The sequence below is a fragment of the Nycticebus coucang genome, chromosome 4 (genome assembly GCF_027406575.1).
Source record: "Nycticebus coucang isolate mNycCou1 chromosome 4, mNycCou1.pri, whole genome shotgun sequence".
NCBI classification, from domain to species: domain Eukaryota; kingdom Metazoa; phylum Chordata; class Mammalia; order Primates; family Lorisidae; genus Nycticebus; species Nycticebus coucang.
In genome coordinates, this window is record NC_069783.1 from 47,177,370 (window position 1) to 47,192,740 (window position 15,371).

The window sequence follows — 15,371 nt, forward strand, 5'->3', positions numbered from 1 at the left end:
AGGCCTGTTCAACATTTCCACTTCATTCTGGCTAAGTCCAGGAAGATTGTATGCTTCCAAGCATTGGTCTTTTTCTCTCAGATTTTCATATTTCTGAGATTAGTTTCTTGTAATATTCTCTAAGGATTTTTTGAATTTCTGAGTAGTCTGTTATTTCATCTTTACCATTTCTGATGGATGAATTAGAGATTTTGCTGGGTTTGGGATTGGAATGTTCTTCCTTTCCAGTTGCGTGAGATGTCCCAGTAAGTTGTTAACTTCCTCTCTTTCCGGTCTCTTGAGGAAGGCTTATAAATTTCCCTCTTAGGACTGCCTTTGCGGTATCCCAGAGGTTCTGATAATTCGTGTCTTCATTGTCGTTTTGTTCCAAAAATTTGGTAATTTCCTTCTTAATCTCATCTGTGACCCAGCTATCATTCAGCATAAGCTTATTTAGTTTCCATGTTTTTTGTATGAGTATGCAGATTCCTGTTGTTACTGAGTTCAACTTTTATTCCGTGATGGTCTGAGAAGATGCAAGGAATAATTTCTATTCTTTCAAGTTTACTGAGGTTAGACTTGTGACCTAAGATGTGATTGATTTTGGAGTGTGTTCCATGGGCTGATGAGAAGAATGTATATTCAGTTTTGTTAGGGTGAAATGTTCTGTAGATGTCTGTTAAGTCCAAATGTTGAAAGGTTAAGTTTAAATCTAAAATTTCTTTGCTTAGCTTCTTATTTGAGGATCTATCCAACACTGCCAAAGGAGTGTTAAAATCTCCGACTGTTATGGAGCTGGAGGAAATCAAGTTGTTCATGTCTGTTGGAGTCTCTCATAAATTGAGGTGCATTCTGGTTGGGTACATAAATATTAATAATTGAAATCTCGTCATATTGAGTATTACCCTTAACAAATATGAAGTGACCATTCTTATCCTTCCTTACTGGAAAAAGTTTTCTTTAAGTTAGTTTGGTAAGAGTGTTTTTTAAAAATCATTACTTGATGTCAAATTTTAAAAATTCATTTTTTTCCTTGCATCTATTAAAACCGAATGGGTTTCCTTCTTTCATGTTTTGATACAGTGAAGTACATTGATTGGCTTTTAAAATGTTCAACTTTCAAATGTATTCCCTGGATAAACTTACTTTAGTCACACTGTATTATTCTTTTTATATATTGCTGGCTTCAATTTGTTTAAATTTCTTTGAGGACTTTGGCCTCTTTGGTTATAAGGAATATTGCTCTGTAATATTCTTTTATTATAATGGGTATTAGGGTAATAATGTTTTATAAAACGAACTGAAAAGTATCTGTACCTCTTCTGTTTTCTGGAAGAGTTTGTAACTTTAGGGATCCAGAATTTTTCTTTTTTTTTCTTTTTTTTTTTTTTTGTAGAGACAGAGTTTCACTTTATGGCCCTCGGTAGAGTGCCGTGGCCTCACACAGCTCACAGCAACCTCCAACTCCTGGGCTTAAGTGATTCTCTTGCCTCAGCCTCCCGAGTAGCTGGGACTACAGGCACCCGCCACAACACCCAGCTATTTTTTGGTTGCAGTTTGGCCGGGGCTGGGTTTGAACCCGTCACCCTCGGTATATGGGGCCGGTGCCTTACTGACTGAGCCACAGGCGCCGCCCCAGAATTTTTCTTTGTAGAAAGATTTTTAACTGTAAATTAAATTTCTTTAATTGATATATCTATTTAGTTTATCTGTTTCTGAAGGAAACGTTGGAATTTTCTTTCAGTGAATCTATCCATTTCATTTAAGTTGTAACATTTATTGAAACAAAGTTTATGATATTTCCTTATCTTTTGAAATGTATTAGAATCTGTGGTGGTATTCGTTGTTTAATTCCTAATGTTAATTATTTGTATCCTCTCTTTCTTTTTCTCTACTGTCTGGCTAGAGGTTTTTAATTTTTTTTTTTTTTCTTTTGTGGTTTTTGGCCGGGGCTGGGTTTGTTTTTTTTTTTTTTTTTGAGACAGAATCTCACTTTATGGCCCTCAGTAGAGTGCCATGGCATCACACAGCTCACAGCAACCTCCAATTCCTGGGCTTAAGCAATTCTCTTGCCTCAGCCTCCTGAGTAGCTGGGACTACAGGCACCAGCCACAACGCCAGGCTATTTTTTTTTTTTTTGGTTGCAGTTCAGCCAGGGCTGGGTTTGAACCCGCCACCCTCAGTATATGGGGCTGGCGCCTAACCAACTGAGCCACAGGCGCCGGGGCTGTGTTTGAACCTGCTACCTCCCGCATATGGGATCGGCACCCTACTCCTCGAGCCACAGGCGCCGCCCAGGTTTTTAAATTTTATTGGTCTTTTCAAAACTTGAATTTTTGATCTTACTGATTTTTTCTTTTTTTTCTTTTTCTTCTTTCCTTCTTCGTCTTCATTTTCATCTCACTTTATTGTCCTCGGTAGAGCCTTGGTGTCACAGCTCACAGCAGCCTCCAACACCTGGCTTATGCGATTCTCTTGCCTTAGCCTCTCAAGTAGCTGGGACTACAGGTGCCCGCCACAACACCCAGCTATTTTTTTGTTGCAGTTTGGCCAGATCTGGGTTCGAACCTGCCAGTCTCAGTATGTGGGGCCGGTGCCCTATCCACTGAGCCACAGGCACCACCCTGATCCTTTTCTTTTTTGTTATCAATTTCATTTATTTCTCTTTTTGTTTTTATTATTTCTTATATTTATTTGTTTGGGTCTTAATTTTATCTTTCCTGGCTAGAAGAATATTAGGCCATTGATTTGAGATTTGTTTTCTTTTCTTTTCTAATATAATCGTGTGGTATGGCACATTTCCCTCTAGGCATTGCTTTAGCTATATTGCATAAGTTTTGACATGTTATATTTTCATTTGCATTCAATTAAAATTATTTTCTATTTTTCCTTGTGATTTACTCTTTGATCTATGGGTAATTAGAATTGTGTTGTTTAATTTCTAAATATTTAGGGAATTTTCCAGATTATCTGTTACTGATTTCTAGTTTAATTACTTTGCAGTCAGAAAACGTATTCTGTATGTTTTAAATTTTTCAGTATTTGTTTTATGGATGAGAATATGGTCTGTCTAGGTGAACATTCTCTGTGCTCTTGAAAAGAAGCTATTTGGCTGTCCTTGGGAAAAACATTCTATGAACATCAATGAGGTCAAACTGGTTGGTTTCATTGTTCAGGTCTTCTGTATCTTTACCGAATTCAGTCTACCTTTTCTGTTGATTACTGAGAGAAAAATGTTGGTATCTCCAACTATATTTGTGTATTTGTCTATTTTTTCTTTTTTATCACTTCTTGATTCATGATTTTTTCTGTTTATTTATTTATTTATTTATTTTGAGACAGAGTCTCACTCTGTTGCCTAGTTTAGAGGACTGTGGTGTCACCTACCTCATAGCAATCTCAAACTCCTGGGTTGTAGGATCCTCCTGCCTCAGCCTCCTGAGTAGCTGGGACTCCAGGCACCCACCACAATGCCTGGCTAGTTTATCTATTTTTAATGGAGTTGAGGTCTTACTCTAGCTCAGACTGTCTTGAACTCCTGAGCTCCAGAAATCCACCCGCCTCAGCATCCCAGAGGGCTAGGAGTACAAGCATGAGCCACTGCACCTGGAACGATTCATGTATTTTTGAAGCTACATTGATAGTTATGTAAGTATTTTGGATGGCCTTTTTGAATTGATCTCATTATTGTGCAATTCTTATTTATCTCTGGTAATATCCCTTGTTCTACAGCTTACTTTTTAAAATATTAATGTAGCCGTTTTAGCTTTATTTTTTATTAGTGTCTGTATAGTACACATTTTCCCTATTCATTTATTATTTATTTATTTTTTATCAGATCATAGCTGTGTACATTAATGCAATCATGGGGTACAATGTGCTAATCTATCTGTGTTACTATATTCCAAGTGGTATTCTTGTAGACAATATATGGTTGGGTTTTGCTAATTTAATCTAATCTGATAATCTCTATCTTTTAACTGGGTTGTTTAGATCATTTATATTTAATATACAGTATTTATTAAACACCTTGTCAGTTTTTTTCTTTTTTCTTTTTCCTGCATGCTTTTGATTCTTTCCTTGGCTATGTCACCTCTAGTGATTAACTCTTCAGATGAAATTTTTACTGTGATATTATGTTTTTTTATTTTTCAAATTTCTATTTGACTATTATAGTTTCCATCTTTCTTCTGAAATTCTCCATTTGTTCATGCACATTAGATCATCTAATGTTATCAGTCGTAGTCTGGCAATTCTAACATCTCCAAAGTTGTCTTGATTGCTTTGCTGTTGATGGTTGGGTTTTGTTGCTTTTTTGTTTCTCTCATTGATTTTTAATTGAATGACAGACATCAGGAGAGACTGAGATAAATAGTACTTATACTTGTAAATGGCATTATTATTCTTATAGAGATATATATCTGTACGTCCTATATCTAAGGGCTTTCGCTTCTTGGACTTCAGGCTGCTCAAGAAGAGTTGTGATTTTGTAAATTATTCAGCTTTTGCTCACTGTTAGGGTGGTAATGGCATTCTTTTCATTCCTTTCATCAGAGGCAGCAGTGGGCTCTCCAAGATTTCTTTAATTTATTTGTGAACAACATAAAAAATTATTTTTATTTCTATAATTTAGACTTATCTCTATTTGTGAGCACATAACCATTAATTTTTGCCAAGTGTGACATTCTTTATATTCTTCGTTGAAGGAAATATGTATCAAATGTGGTAAAAATTAATTGGATGTAGAGTTACATATTTTTAGTCTATTAATCTGAATTTTTCTACATAAGATTATTTGGTGGTATTCATATGGCATTCAAAAGGGCAATTGTTCACTCAAAAAATAAATTGAGTATAGTCAGTTGTACCTTAAATTGATATATTGAGATGTACATTATTGGATTAAGCGCCATCTCTACCCTTGCAAACTCAGAAGAAATATAAAGAGAGACCATCTGTTCAAACCTTAGTAAGGCTTTTTGGAATTTGGTAGGGGCCTTCTTCAGCTTCTGTGACCCTGCAAGTTCCCAATACTTCTCAGGCTGATGTAATGAAGGCTCTTTGGGTGCTGATAGCCATCCTTTTCATATCCTTGAGCTACACTTCTGTACCTCATCCTTAAGGCTAAAGTAACCTGTGTATGCACTGTGTGTGTTAACCTATGTGTTTTCAAAACAACCAGTAATAATGTATAATTCTATTATAGTATCTGAAGTTTTTACTAGGCTTTCAAGGGGTCTCTGACTTCTCCAAAAAATGTTACGAATTATTGCTATAAATTCTGTGGCAAATATGACCACATAAAACAGCCAGTACTCTCAAAGAGCTTGAAATTTTGTTGATCTTTGTCCTGTTGGCCTGTCTATGACAAATTAATAGTGAGACAGTATGATGTGGTAGTGAAGAATGTAGTCTCCACAATTAAGCTGAGGTTTTAATCCTGCTTAGTCTTTTTCTGTCTTGTTGATCTTGATAACCATAGTATTATATTTCTCAATGTGTTACATTTAGGTTTAAATTAGGAAATGCTTATAAAATATTTAGCAGATGTTCAGTTGTTAGCTGGGTTTGATAAATAAAAATAAGAGCTATTGATGTGCCTAGAGGTGATTACTAAATTCCCTTTCTATTTTCTCTATTTTTAATTTTTGTTGTAGTAAGATAAATTTAACATAAACTTTACCATTTTAGCCATTTTTAAATGTACAATTCAATGATATTAAGTACATTCACAGTGTTGTACAACTGTCACCACTACCCATTTCTAGAACTTTTTCATCATCTCAAAGAGAAACTCTATACTCATTAACCAGTAACTCGGCATTCCCTTTTTCCTTCCAGCTTCTTGCAACCTCTGTTTCATTTTCTGTCACTCTGAATTTGCTTATTTTGCGTACTTCACAAAAGTGGAATCATACAAGGTTTGTCCTTCTGTGCCTGGCTTATTTAAAATAATCCTTTGTAGGTGGCACCTTTGTGGCTCAAAGGAATAGGGTGCCGACCCTATATGCCGGAGGTGGCGGGTTCAAACCCAGCCCTGGCCAAAAAACTGCAAAAAAAAAAAAAAAAAAAGAACTAAAATAATCCTTAGTATATTCTTTATTCATTAAGATGATGCCATTTATTTTTTCTACTTCATTGAATTATTGTTTTGAACCAAATGAAATAGTTAAAACATACAGGTATTATGTAAGTTTAAGGTAGTATATGTAAAACTGGTAAATATTATTTGAAAACAAGGATCATTTATTATCTGTGATTGTATTTATAATTAAAAAATTATTCCTATGTTACATAGAAATGTTAGGGATGTTCTAAAATTCAACATTAGGAGGTAACATCATTTTATAAGGCAGAAATCTGTTTTAAATATTAAAGTAATACTTATAGAATGTTAAAAGTAATTTTATATTCTGCTTCCATGTTTTATATACTTTGACTTGAAGAACTTTGTTGCATTTCTTTCTCTTTTTAGGATTCTAATTCTCAGATGGATTTAAGCATTCAAGAAACTGATGATGATATTAATGAAATAATTCAAATAGATGGAACCGGTGATACATCTTCCAATGAAGAAATAGGAAGTACAAAAGATGTAGAAGAGAATGAATTTCTAGGGATTATTGATGCAGGAGATCTGAAGGTGCTTGAAGAAGAAGCTGACAGTGTATCAAATGAAGATTTAACTGCAAACAGTAGTGATAATGAAGACCCCAAAGTAGCCAATGTGGAAGAGGTGAGGATCAGTTATCTGTAACACTTACATTTTAGTATAGTATGGAGCCAAAAGGAATAACAAGATTAATCCTGTCTTTAGTCTCTTAAGTGAGACTTACTTGTATTCTGATGTTTAAACCGTTTAATCTTGAAGTGCAGTTGAAACCAGTATTAAGTATTTAGGAATTGGCTTCTGTATTTGTTCGTCTTAACTAGAAGGAGGTTATATAACTAATCATATAGATTTTCTCTAACTCTAATAAATGCAGTAAAATCTGGGTGGGGTATGGTAATTAGAAAATGTGTAAGTAGTATTAGCTATCATTTATGGTATATATAATTTTATGTCTGTACCTGGTAATAATATTAAGTCTTAACCTGCCTTATATTATTTAATAGTATCAGTGTCCTATGTATATTATTATTGTTCTCATTTTACAGATGAGAAAACTGAGATAATGGGGAATTTTATTAACTTACCCAAAGCCAGTCATATAAATAATTAAGTCGCCAAGCTGGGATTCAAACTCAGGCTATTTGAATTTTAGTACAATTCTATGCTGCTGCTTCAAGTTTCTTTATTTCTATATGGCTTTCCATCTTAAAAAAATGTGAAGCATCATGTAATTCTTTAATGTGATCATCTTTTATCTTTAGGACCCTTTAAATTCTGGAGATGATGTTAGCGAGCAGGATGTGCCAGACCTGTTTGACACAGAAAATGTAATCGTCTGTCAGTATGATAAGGTACTAGAGTCACCTTTTGAACTTTGGGTTTATTAACTGCATTTATAGTAGAAAGTTAAGTAAAATGTTAGGAAATGTGATGGTGAGTTATAGTTCACAGTTAAATGAATCTCGAAACATCAATTTAATTGTTTAAATTTTGATGGTATATTTTGGGTCTAGCCCTGTGTTATATGGTCTCAGTGATACCAAAAAAGTGGTAGTCTTTGTCTTAAGGAGGTGACAATCTTTTTTTTGTTGTTGTTGTTGAGGATTCATTGAGTGTACAGAGAACCAGGTTACACTGATTGCATTTGTTACATAAAGTCCCTCTTATAATTGAGGAGGTGAAACAAGATGTTTCTATGGAATACTAGAATGACATAGAATAAGGTGGCAGGTAAATCAGCAACTAAAATGTGTGACAGGTAAATCAGATGTTAAAAGTGGCGCATAAATCACATTCTAACATATGCAGCACAGATCATAAATCCTGAAAGTGGCTAGGAAATACAAGAAATCATTTGTAGTTGGAGTTCTTCACAAATCCTTCATGGGCAACGTGGAGCTTTGAAATGGGCCTTACAGGATTTGTAGGGTATAGATAAGTACAGAGAGTAGGCATTCAGAGTGGAATAGCCTGATAAAAAGCAGAGAAACAAATGGATGTAGTGTGCTTAATGGGTAGTGAAGAGATAGCTCTGCTTGAACAAAATGTTCTCTTACTGGATGTGCAATACTAGGAAGTAAAGGTGGGTTGGAGGCCAGAGTAGAGAGGAGATTGGGATATCGTGAATGCTGGTAGAACAAATCCAAACTTGGTGAGCAGTACATTAGCCTTCTGAGAAAGTAATATTGAGAAAACTGTTATTGGGTTTAATTATTTTAATTGGAAAAAGCAAATGGTTAAGAAAAATAAAAGTAGGGCATACATAAAGTAACCAGAGCCTGGACTGAGGATAGCATTGTAAGAACGTGGAAAAGTCAGAGGTTCTGGATAGACCAAGTCAGTGGGACTTGGTGGTTAGTTGAAGGTGTCTCTCAAGGCTAGACATTAGTAATTTAACATTAACAACTAAAATGTGTATTGCTTTTGTTTTATTTTTATTTATTTATTTATTAAAATTTTTTTTTATTAATATTAAATCATAGCTGTGTACATTAATGCGATCATGGGGCACCATACATTGACACATTTTCATCACACTGGTTACTATAGCCTTCCTGGAATTTTATTAGTTATTGTGTTAAGACAATTATATTCTACATTTACTAAGTTTTACATGTACCCTTGTAAGATGCACCACAAGTGTGATCCCAGCTATATTTTTAAAACACTATAGCTGTGATTGTGTAATAGAATAGGCAGTTTTAGCCCTTAATTCACGAATATATGTCTTTTTAAGAACAGCTTTAAGGTAACTAACATATGTGTTCACCTATTGAACGTGTACAATTCAATTTTTTTTAGCATATTCATGGATATGTGCAATGATTATCAGTCAATTTTAGAACGTGTTCATCACTTCATACTTCAGTTCTCACTGCAGTATCTACCCATTTTCCTGTAGGCCTAAGGAACCACTCATCTCCTTGCTGTTTATTTGGATTTCCGTATTCTAGGGTTTGTACAAAAGTAATAATATGTGGTCTTTTATTACTGGCTTTTTTCTTTCTTTTTTTTTTTGAGACATAGTCTCCCCATGTCACCCTTGGTAGAGTGCTCTGGTGTCACAGCTCACAGCAACCTCTAACTCCTGGGCTTAAGCAATTCTCTTGCCTCAGCCTCCCAAGTAGCTGGGACTACAGGCGCCCACCACAATACCTGGCTGTTTTTTGTTGCATTTGTCATTGTTGTTCAGCTGGCTTGGGCTGGGTTCGAACCTGCCAGCCTTGGTGTATGTGGCTGGTGCCATAACCACTGTACTACGGGTACCAAACCTGGCTTTTTTCATTTAGCACAATACTTTAAAGTTTTATCTATGTTATAACATGTATTAGGACTAAATTCCTTTTTATTGCTAATAATAGTCTATGAATAGATATACCACATTTCATTTTATTAGGACTAAATTCCTTTTTATTGCTAATAATAGTCAATAGATATACCACATTTCATTTTTCTGTTTGTTGATTGGCATTTCAGTTATTTCCACTATCATACTAGTTTCATGGGTTGAGGCACTTATAAAAAAGGCTAACAAAAAAAAAGCTTACAAAATTTATCTAACAGATTATAAATTGTATCTTCTGACCTTGCTCAGTGTGTTGTTATGACTTACTTCCTCACAATGTAACACCACTTGTTCATTCCTGATAATATTAGCTCCATATTCTCTGTTTATTCCTTTGTAGATGTATTGGACTGTTTACTGCTTTTGAATAATCCAAGCATGCCCCTCCCCAGGACCTTTTGTTCCTATTCCCTTTGCGTGGAATGCTCTTGTGCCAGTATCTGCCTGGCTTTGTTCTTCACCTTCTTTACATCTTTGTTCAACTATCACCTCAAAAGTCAAGTCCATCTTGACTCTCCTGTTTATATAATTGCAACACTACTTCTATATTTCTGGTCTTTCATTTCCTATATATTTTTTATAACACTTATCACCTTTTAATAGTCTATATAATCTACTTGTTAAGGTTCCCCCAACCCCCAGTAAACTGTAAACTCATCAAAGGAGAAAGGATTCTTTTATTTATTAGAGACAGAGTCTTGCTCTGTCAGCTTGGGCAGAGTATAGCGACATCATCAGAGCTCACTGCAACCTCAAATTCCTGGGCTCAAGTGATCCTCCTACCTCAGCCTCCAAAGTAGCTGGGACTACAGGTACTCAACACAACACCTGGCTAATTCTTTCTATTTTTGTTAGAGATGGGTATCATTCTTGCTCAGGTTGGTCTCAAAGTCCTGAGCTCAAGTGATCTTCCTGCTGTGGCCTTCCAGAGTGCTAGGATTACAAGTCACTGTGCCTGACCCAGTTCTGTTTTTTTTTTCTTTTACATAATAGTATATATTCTTTATATATGTAATGTATAATATATAAACATGTGTTTATTATATATATCTTAAACTAACATATCTCTAGGCCTTAAAACATTATATGATACGTAGAAACTCAAATATTTGTTGAATGAATGAATAAAATATCTTGAAGTCTTATTTTATAAGAACTAACATTTAGGGTCACAGTAATCCCATTTACCATAGCAAAGAAATGTTAATGATCTTTAATGGTGAAATTAATTAATTTAGACTATTTTTCTCCCTCTAGATTCATCGAAGCAAGAACAAATGGAAATTCTATTTGAAAGATGGTGTTATGTGTTTTGGAGGGAGAGACTATGTATTTGCAAAAGCCACTGGTGATGCTGAGTGGTAAACCTTATGAGTTTAGAACATCTGTTTTGTAAACATCAATGGGACTATGTTGCATATTGTGAACTTATTTTAAATATAGTCCAGCACAGAGCTGCTGAAATTTTTAGTTCACTGTATGGAATTTAATAAAAGTATAATTCAGATGCAGATACAAATACACAATTTTTATTTATTTTCTTTTATGTTTTAATAGTTTTAAAAATACCATCACTAAGTATAGATGCATCAGCATTAAGAAATGTCAAAATTCTTTATTCTTGAAGGAAAATTTATATCAGATTCCAAGTTTCCTTCACAGTAAAGTCATCCTTAGTTATTGGGTTGGGATGGATATTCCTCCCACCTGTCACTAAGCCATGTTACACAAGGTCCTGGGGAGTCTTTTAAGTAGTGAGACATCCAGAAAGGCTTCTCCAGGTCTTCAGACTACATTGGTAAAATGCCACTGTGTAAGCCCTGTTGGTCACCTTGGAAGCAGATGCCTATTCTCTTATTTTAACATGAAAATCTTCGTTGTGGCTGGGATCCTGGTAGTTAAAGATCAGCCTTCCTAGGTTTTTCATTTGTCCCTGGGGAATTGGGAGGGAGCAGGTTTGGTTCTTGTTGTACTTCTTAAAATTTCAGACTTCTTTCTTTTTCCAAATCATGGTGTGTTTTTACTCTTTCTCTACTTTTTTCTGTTTTTTTTCTTGTAGTGGAAGACCCCCTTTGCAAATTCCCCTTCAAAGTCAGTATCTCTTTTTCTTTTTCCTAACCGGGAATCCCATCTTAAATTTAGGCTTTCTAAAACAAAAGTCAAGATGAAATGTTCTCTTCAGGAACCTTATGCTTTAGCAGTCTCATCTGAGATAAAGAAGGCTGTCTTGAAATCAAACAGAGAGAACACACTTAAAACAAATAGCTCTCATTTTCCTGTAGCAATAAAAACAAAGTAAATTAATATCTAGTAAGCTATTTTTTAGTATTCTCTTCCTTGGTAGATTCAAATCCCTCAAAGGGACATTTTCCCCATCATTCTGCTTCTGTTAATGGGTGAGGGACCCAAGGTCTCTACGTCTGAGGCCTCTGGTTTTGGCCCTGAATGGTGTTTGGTTTTTTTCAGGACAGTAACACTCCCATATAAAGCAATGTAGGGATAAGTAGGTTATGGTCTATAAAAGCTCTCTAAGGATTAAATACCTGGATCTAACTTGGTACAGGGCAACCCTCCATGGGGAGTTTAATTTATTCCACCACTTGATATATCCTACTCAGGGCTCAGCCGTTGGTGTATTTCTTCAAAATCTGGATCAGTCTCTTCTGGGTCCTGAATAACATGGATGGGCTAGCTGTTGTCTTTGGCCTAAAGTTGGCAGTTGTGTGAGGATTCATTTATTACTAGTGAGTAGGTGAGTGGCTGGTTCCCCAACTATATTCTCTCATTATGCCCACTGTGTCCTCAGAGTGACTGTTCTTTTTCTTCTTACCACTGCTATTCCAAATCCTTATATAGAACTCTCAGGAGCTATGAGTTCTTTTTAAGAGCATTGACTACCATGAAATGTCCATCTTTTCTACATGGAAAGCAAAAAGAGGGCACATATTCTTTAAAAAAAAACTTTTTTTTTTTTAGAGACAGGATTCTTGCTCTGTTGTCCAGGCTGGAGTGTAACGGCATGATGATAAACTCACTGCAGCCTTGAATTCCTGAGCTCAAATGATCCTTCCACCTCAGCTTCCCAAGTAGCTAGGACTGCAGGCATGTGCCACAGTACCTAGATAATTAAAAAAAACAAACATTTTTTTTTTCTTTTGTTGAGACAATGTCTTGCTAAGGCTGGTCTTAAACTCCTGGCCTCAAGCAGTCCTCCCTCTTTGGCCTCCTAAAGTGCTGGGATTACAGAGGTGAGCCACTGTATGCAGCCAGTACTTACTCTTTATGTCTGTCTCTGAATAGTACCCCCTGCAGGGCTAAGTAGTATATTTTCTAGTCTTCCTGTTTTTTTTTTTCCACCCAGGCCCACCCCCGTCACTGTATTTACCCTAGGCAAACCTTTGCAAATTAAGGGCTGAATTTATTGGCAATGTTTACTCACCTAGGAATTGGGGTTTAAATATGTTGGTTCAAGTGCCTGGGTAGAGGCAATCATAATTTGTTTCTAAAATTCCTTTCTTCTTTTTCACTTGTCAACTTTATAATCTTATTTTGGGCCAAATAACAGTGCCTCAGGTGGTAATCCCAGCACTTTGGGAGGATGAGGTGGGAAGATTGCTTGAGGCCAGGAATTTGAGACCAGCCTGGGCAACACAGCAAGATCCTGTATCTAAAAAAAAAAAAATCTGACTTTGCTTCAGTGATTTTTAAAAATGGTATATTATAATACAAATGCTGTTATTATATTGGTTCTCTTTTTTTGTGTGGTACATTTTGTCATTAGAGATGGTAGTCTTATTTGTGTTTCTACATACCCATTACCTCTCACCTTTAAAAAATGCAAAAAAATAAAAAGTAGACCAAACACAAAACAATAATTTTCCTTACATATTAATATGACAGATGCTAGTTTTCATGGTGACTACAGAGAGAACTAAGAGATCACCAAATTATTTTGGATCTAGTGCCTTTTTGTTAGTTTCAGGTAATGCTATGAAAAAATCCTAGTTCTTAAGAAATTGTCTCAACCAATGATTTTCAATATTTTTTTGGCCAGGACCCCCACTAAGATATATACTTTAATAATCCAGTATGTTCTGTATGTACTTTGACACACATCACACAAATGAAACTTTCAGAAAATCATGTGTGCCTTTAGCACATTGATAGCCTTCTGTATTATCTATTTGATTATTTTAGTCTGATTAAAAACTTAAATTGATTTCACTACTCACAGTTGAATTTTTTTAACCTGTGTGGTAAAGATACACTGAGACAAATCTTAGTCCATTCTGAAAGAGACGATTATTCTTCAAACTCTGTAAGTTGGGGGAGTTTACCTGAAGTTTGGCTTTGCTGTCATATTGCTTTTACTTTTAGAAACCTCTTCATTATGTCCAAAGGAAACATTTCCTGTTTTGTTTAAAAGAAAATACCATAAAGTATGTTTTTAAGTTCTTATAAAGACATTATCTTGGTAAATGTCATCCTGCATCCTTTTATAGGTGGAGAGAGTATCTTTGTAGAGATTACAGTTTGCTGTTTTAAAGGAAATTTGTGGAAGTGTAATGTATCCTAATTTCTATGCCAATTTTTTTCTTTTTCTCATGTTTACCCTCCAGAGGGCTTTCCTATGTGCTTTCTACCTCTCCCTGTATGACTCAGTAAGATCTTATTGGGTCTGCATAGAGTCAGTCTCTTAGGGACCTACAAACTGACCTTTCCTGGCACATTTACTTTACCTGTTTTATTCAGTGTGCTGAATACCTCAGTCATGGCTATAACGTGTATAAACTCACCTACCTGTACAGCTCCCACTCCACAGGGCAGCAACACATTCTAATTGACATATTTAGTTTTAATCATTTAAGCTGTCTAGGAAAACTAATAACTTTTGAATGAATAGCAACAGTTAATTGGGGTGGTAAGCAGGGATTTAGAGGAAGGTTTTTTTTCGACTCATATTACTTGGTTAATATTATCCTGAGTTTCATGTAAATATACGCTAAGCCAGAGGGAACTTTGTGATTTGTGATTTATAACTAGGAAGCTAAGTTATAAGTAGAAAGTCCATGGTAATAACTCTAAGGGGAAAATAGTTAATAAAAATATTGCACATTTTGAGGAAAAGATCATTTTTAATTATGTACACATTTATTGAAATCTTTGTGACAGAGATTCTTAATTTATATCTGGACTTAATTTTTTTTAAGGAAACTAAACCCGTGTACTTTATGGCAAATGGTATCAATGTAGGAGAAAACACCGATGCCTTTTAAAATATTTTGTAAATTTGGATGAGTTGTTCTAGATTGATTAACCCTTTGTAGTCATTTTGCAGCTTACCAGTCAGTGATAATATCAAACATAGTAAAAAAAAAATATATAGAAATACAAATTCATTGAGCATCTAACTTTTTAATGATTTGGATATGAGAGATTACACAGAATAAGAATATTCATGCTTTTGATGAAACTGTCTCATACAGGAAATGCTTCTTAACAAGGACAATTTCATATTTTAGTTATAAAAGCAACAGAGCTGGCTGGGCGCAGTAGCTCATGCTTATAATCCCAGCACTCTGGGAGGCCAAGGTGGGTGGGTTGCTTGAGCTCATGAGTTCCAGACCAGCCTGAGCAAAAAGCAAGAGCCTATCTCTACTAAAAATAGAAAAACCGAGGCAAGAGGATTGCTTGAGCCCAACAGTTGGAGGTTGCTGTGAGCTGTGACACCATGACACTCTACCCAGGGTGACAGCTTGAGACTCTGTCTCAAAAAAAAGGTGACTCAGTTTAAATAATTACTAATCACCTGCTATGTGATTAGACTTGAGGATAAATATACACATATAGAGGGAGAAATAAGTAATAAATGAGCGTGCCATTTATTACCTGGGTGAAAAATTAGGGAGATAAGATAGTAGTTCAGGAATAAGG

At 35.3% G+C, this 15,371-nt stretch overlaps 1 protein-coding gene across 2 annotated transcripts in view; it reads left to right on the forward strand.

Annotated features, from left to right (window-relative positions):
* GTF2A1L (general transcription factor IIA subunit 1 like) overlaps window positions 1–15,371 on the forward strand; it is a 77,876-nt gene that overhangs the window by 49,102 nt on the left and 13,403 nt on the right. Inside the window, exons 7-9 of one of the 2 annotated variants that reach the window (XM_053588937.1) lie at window positions 6,455–6,715; window positions 7,354–7,443; window positions 10,695–10,798. In XM_053588937.1, coding sequence (XP_053444912.1) covers window positions 6,455–6,715; window positions 7,354–7,443; window positions 10,695–10,798 — 455 coding nt within the window. Of the gene's footprint in view, window positions 1–6,454; window positions 6,716–7,353; window positions 7,444–10,694; window positions 10,964–15,371 lie in introns of those variants that run through there. The other variant, XM_053588936.1, reaches the window with a different exon arrangement.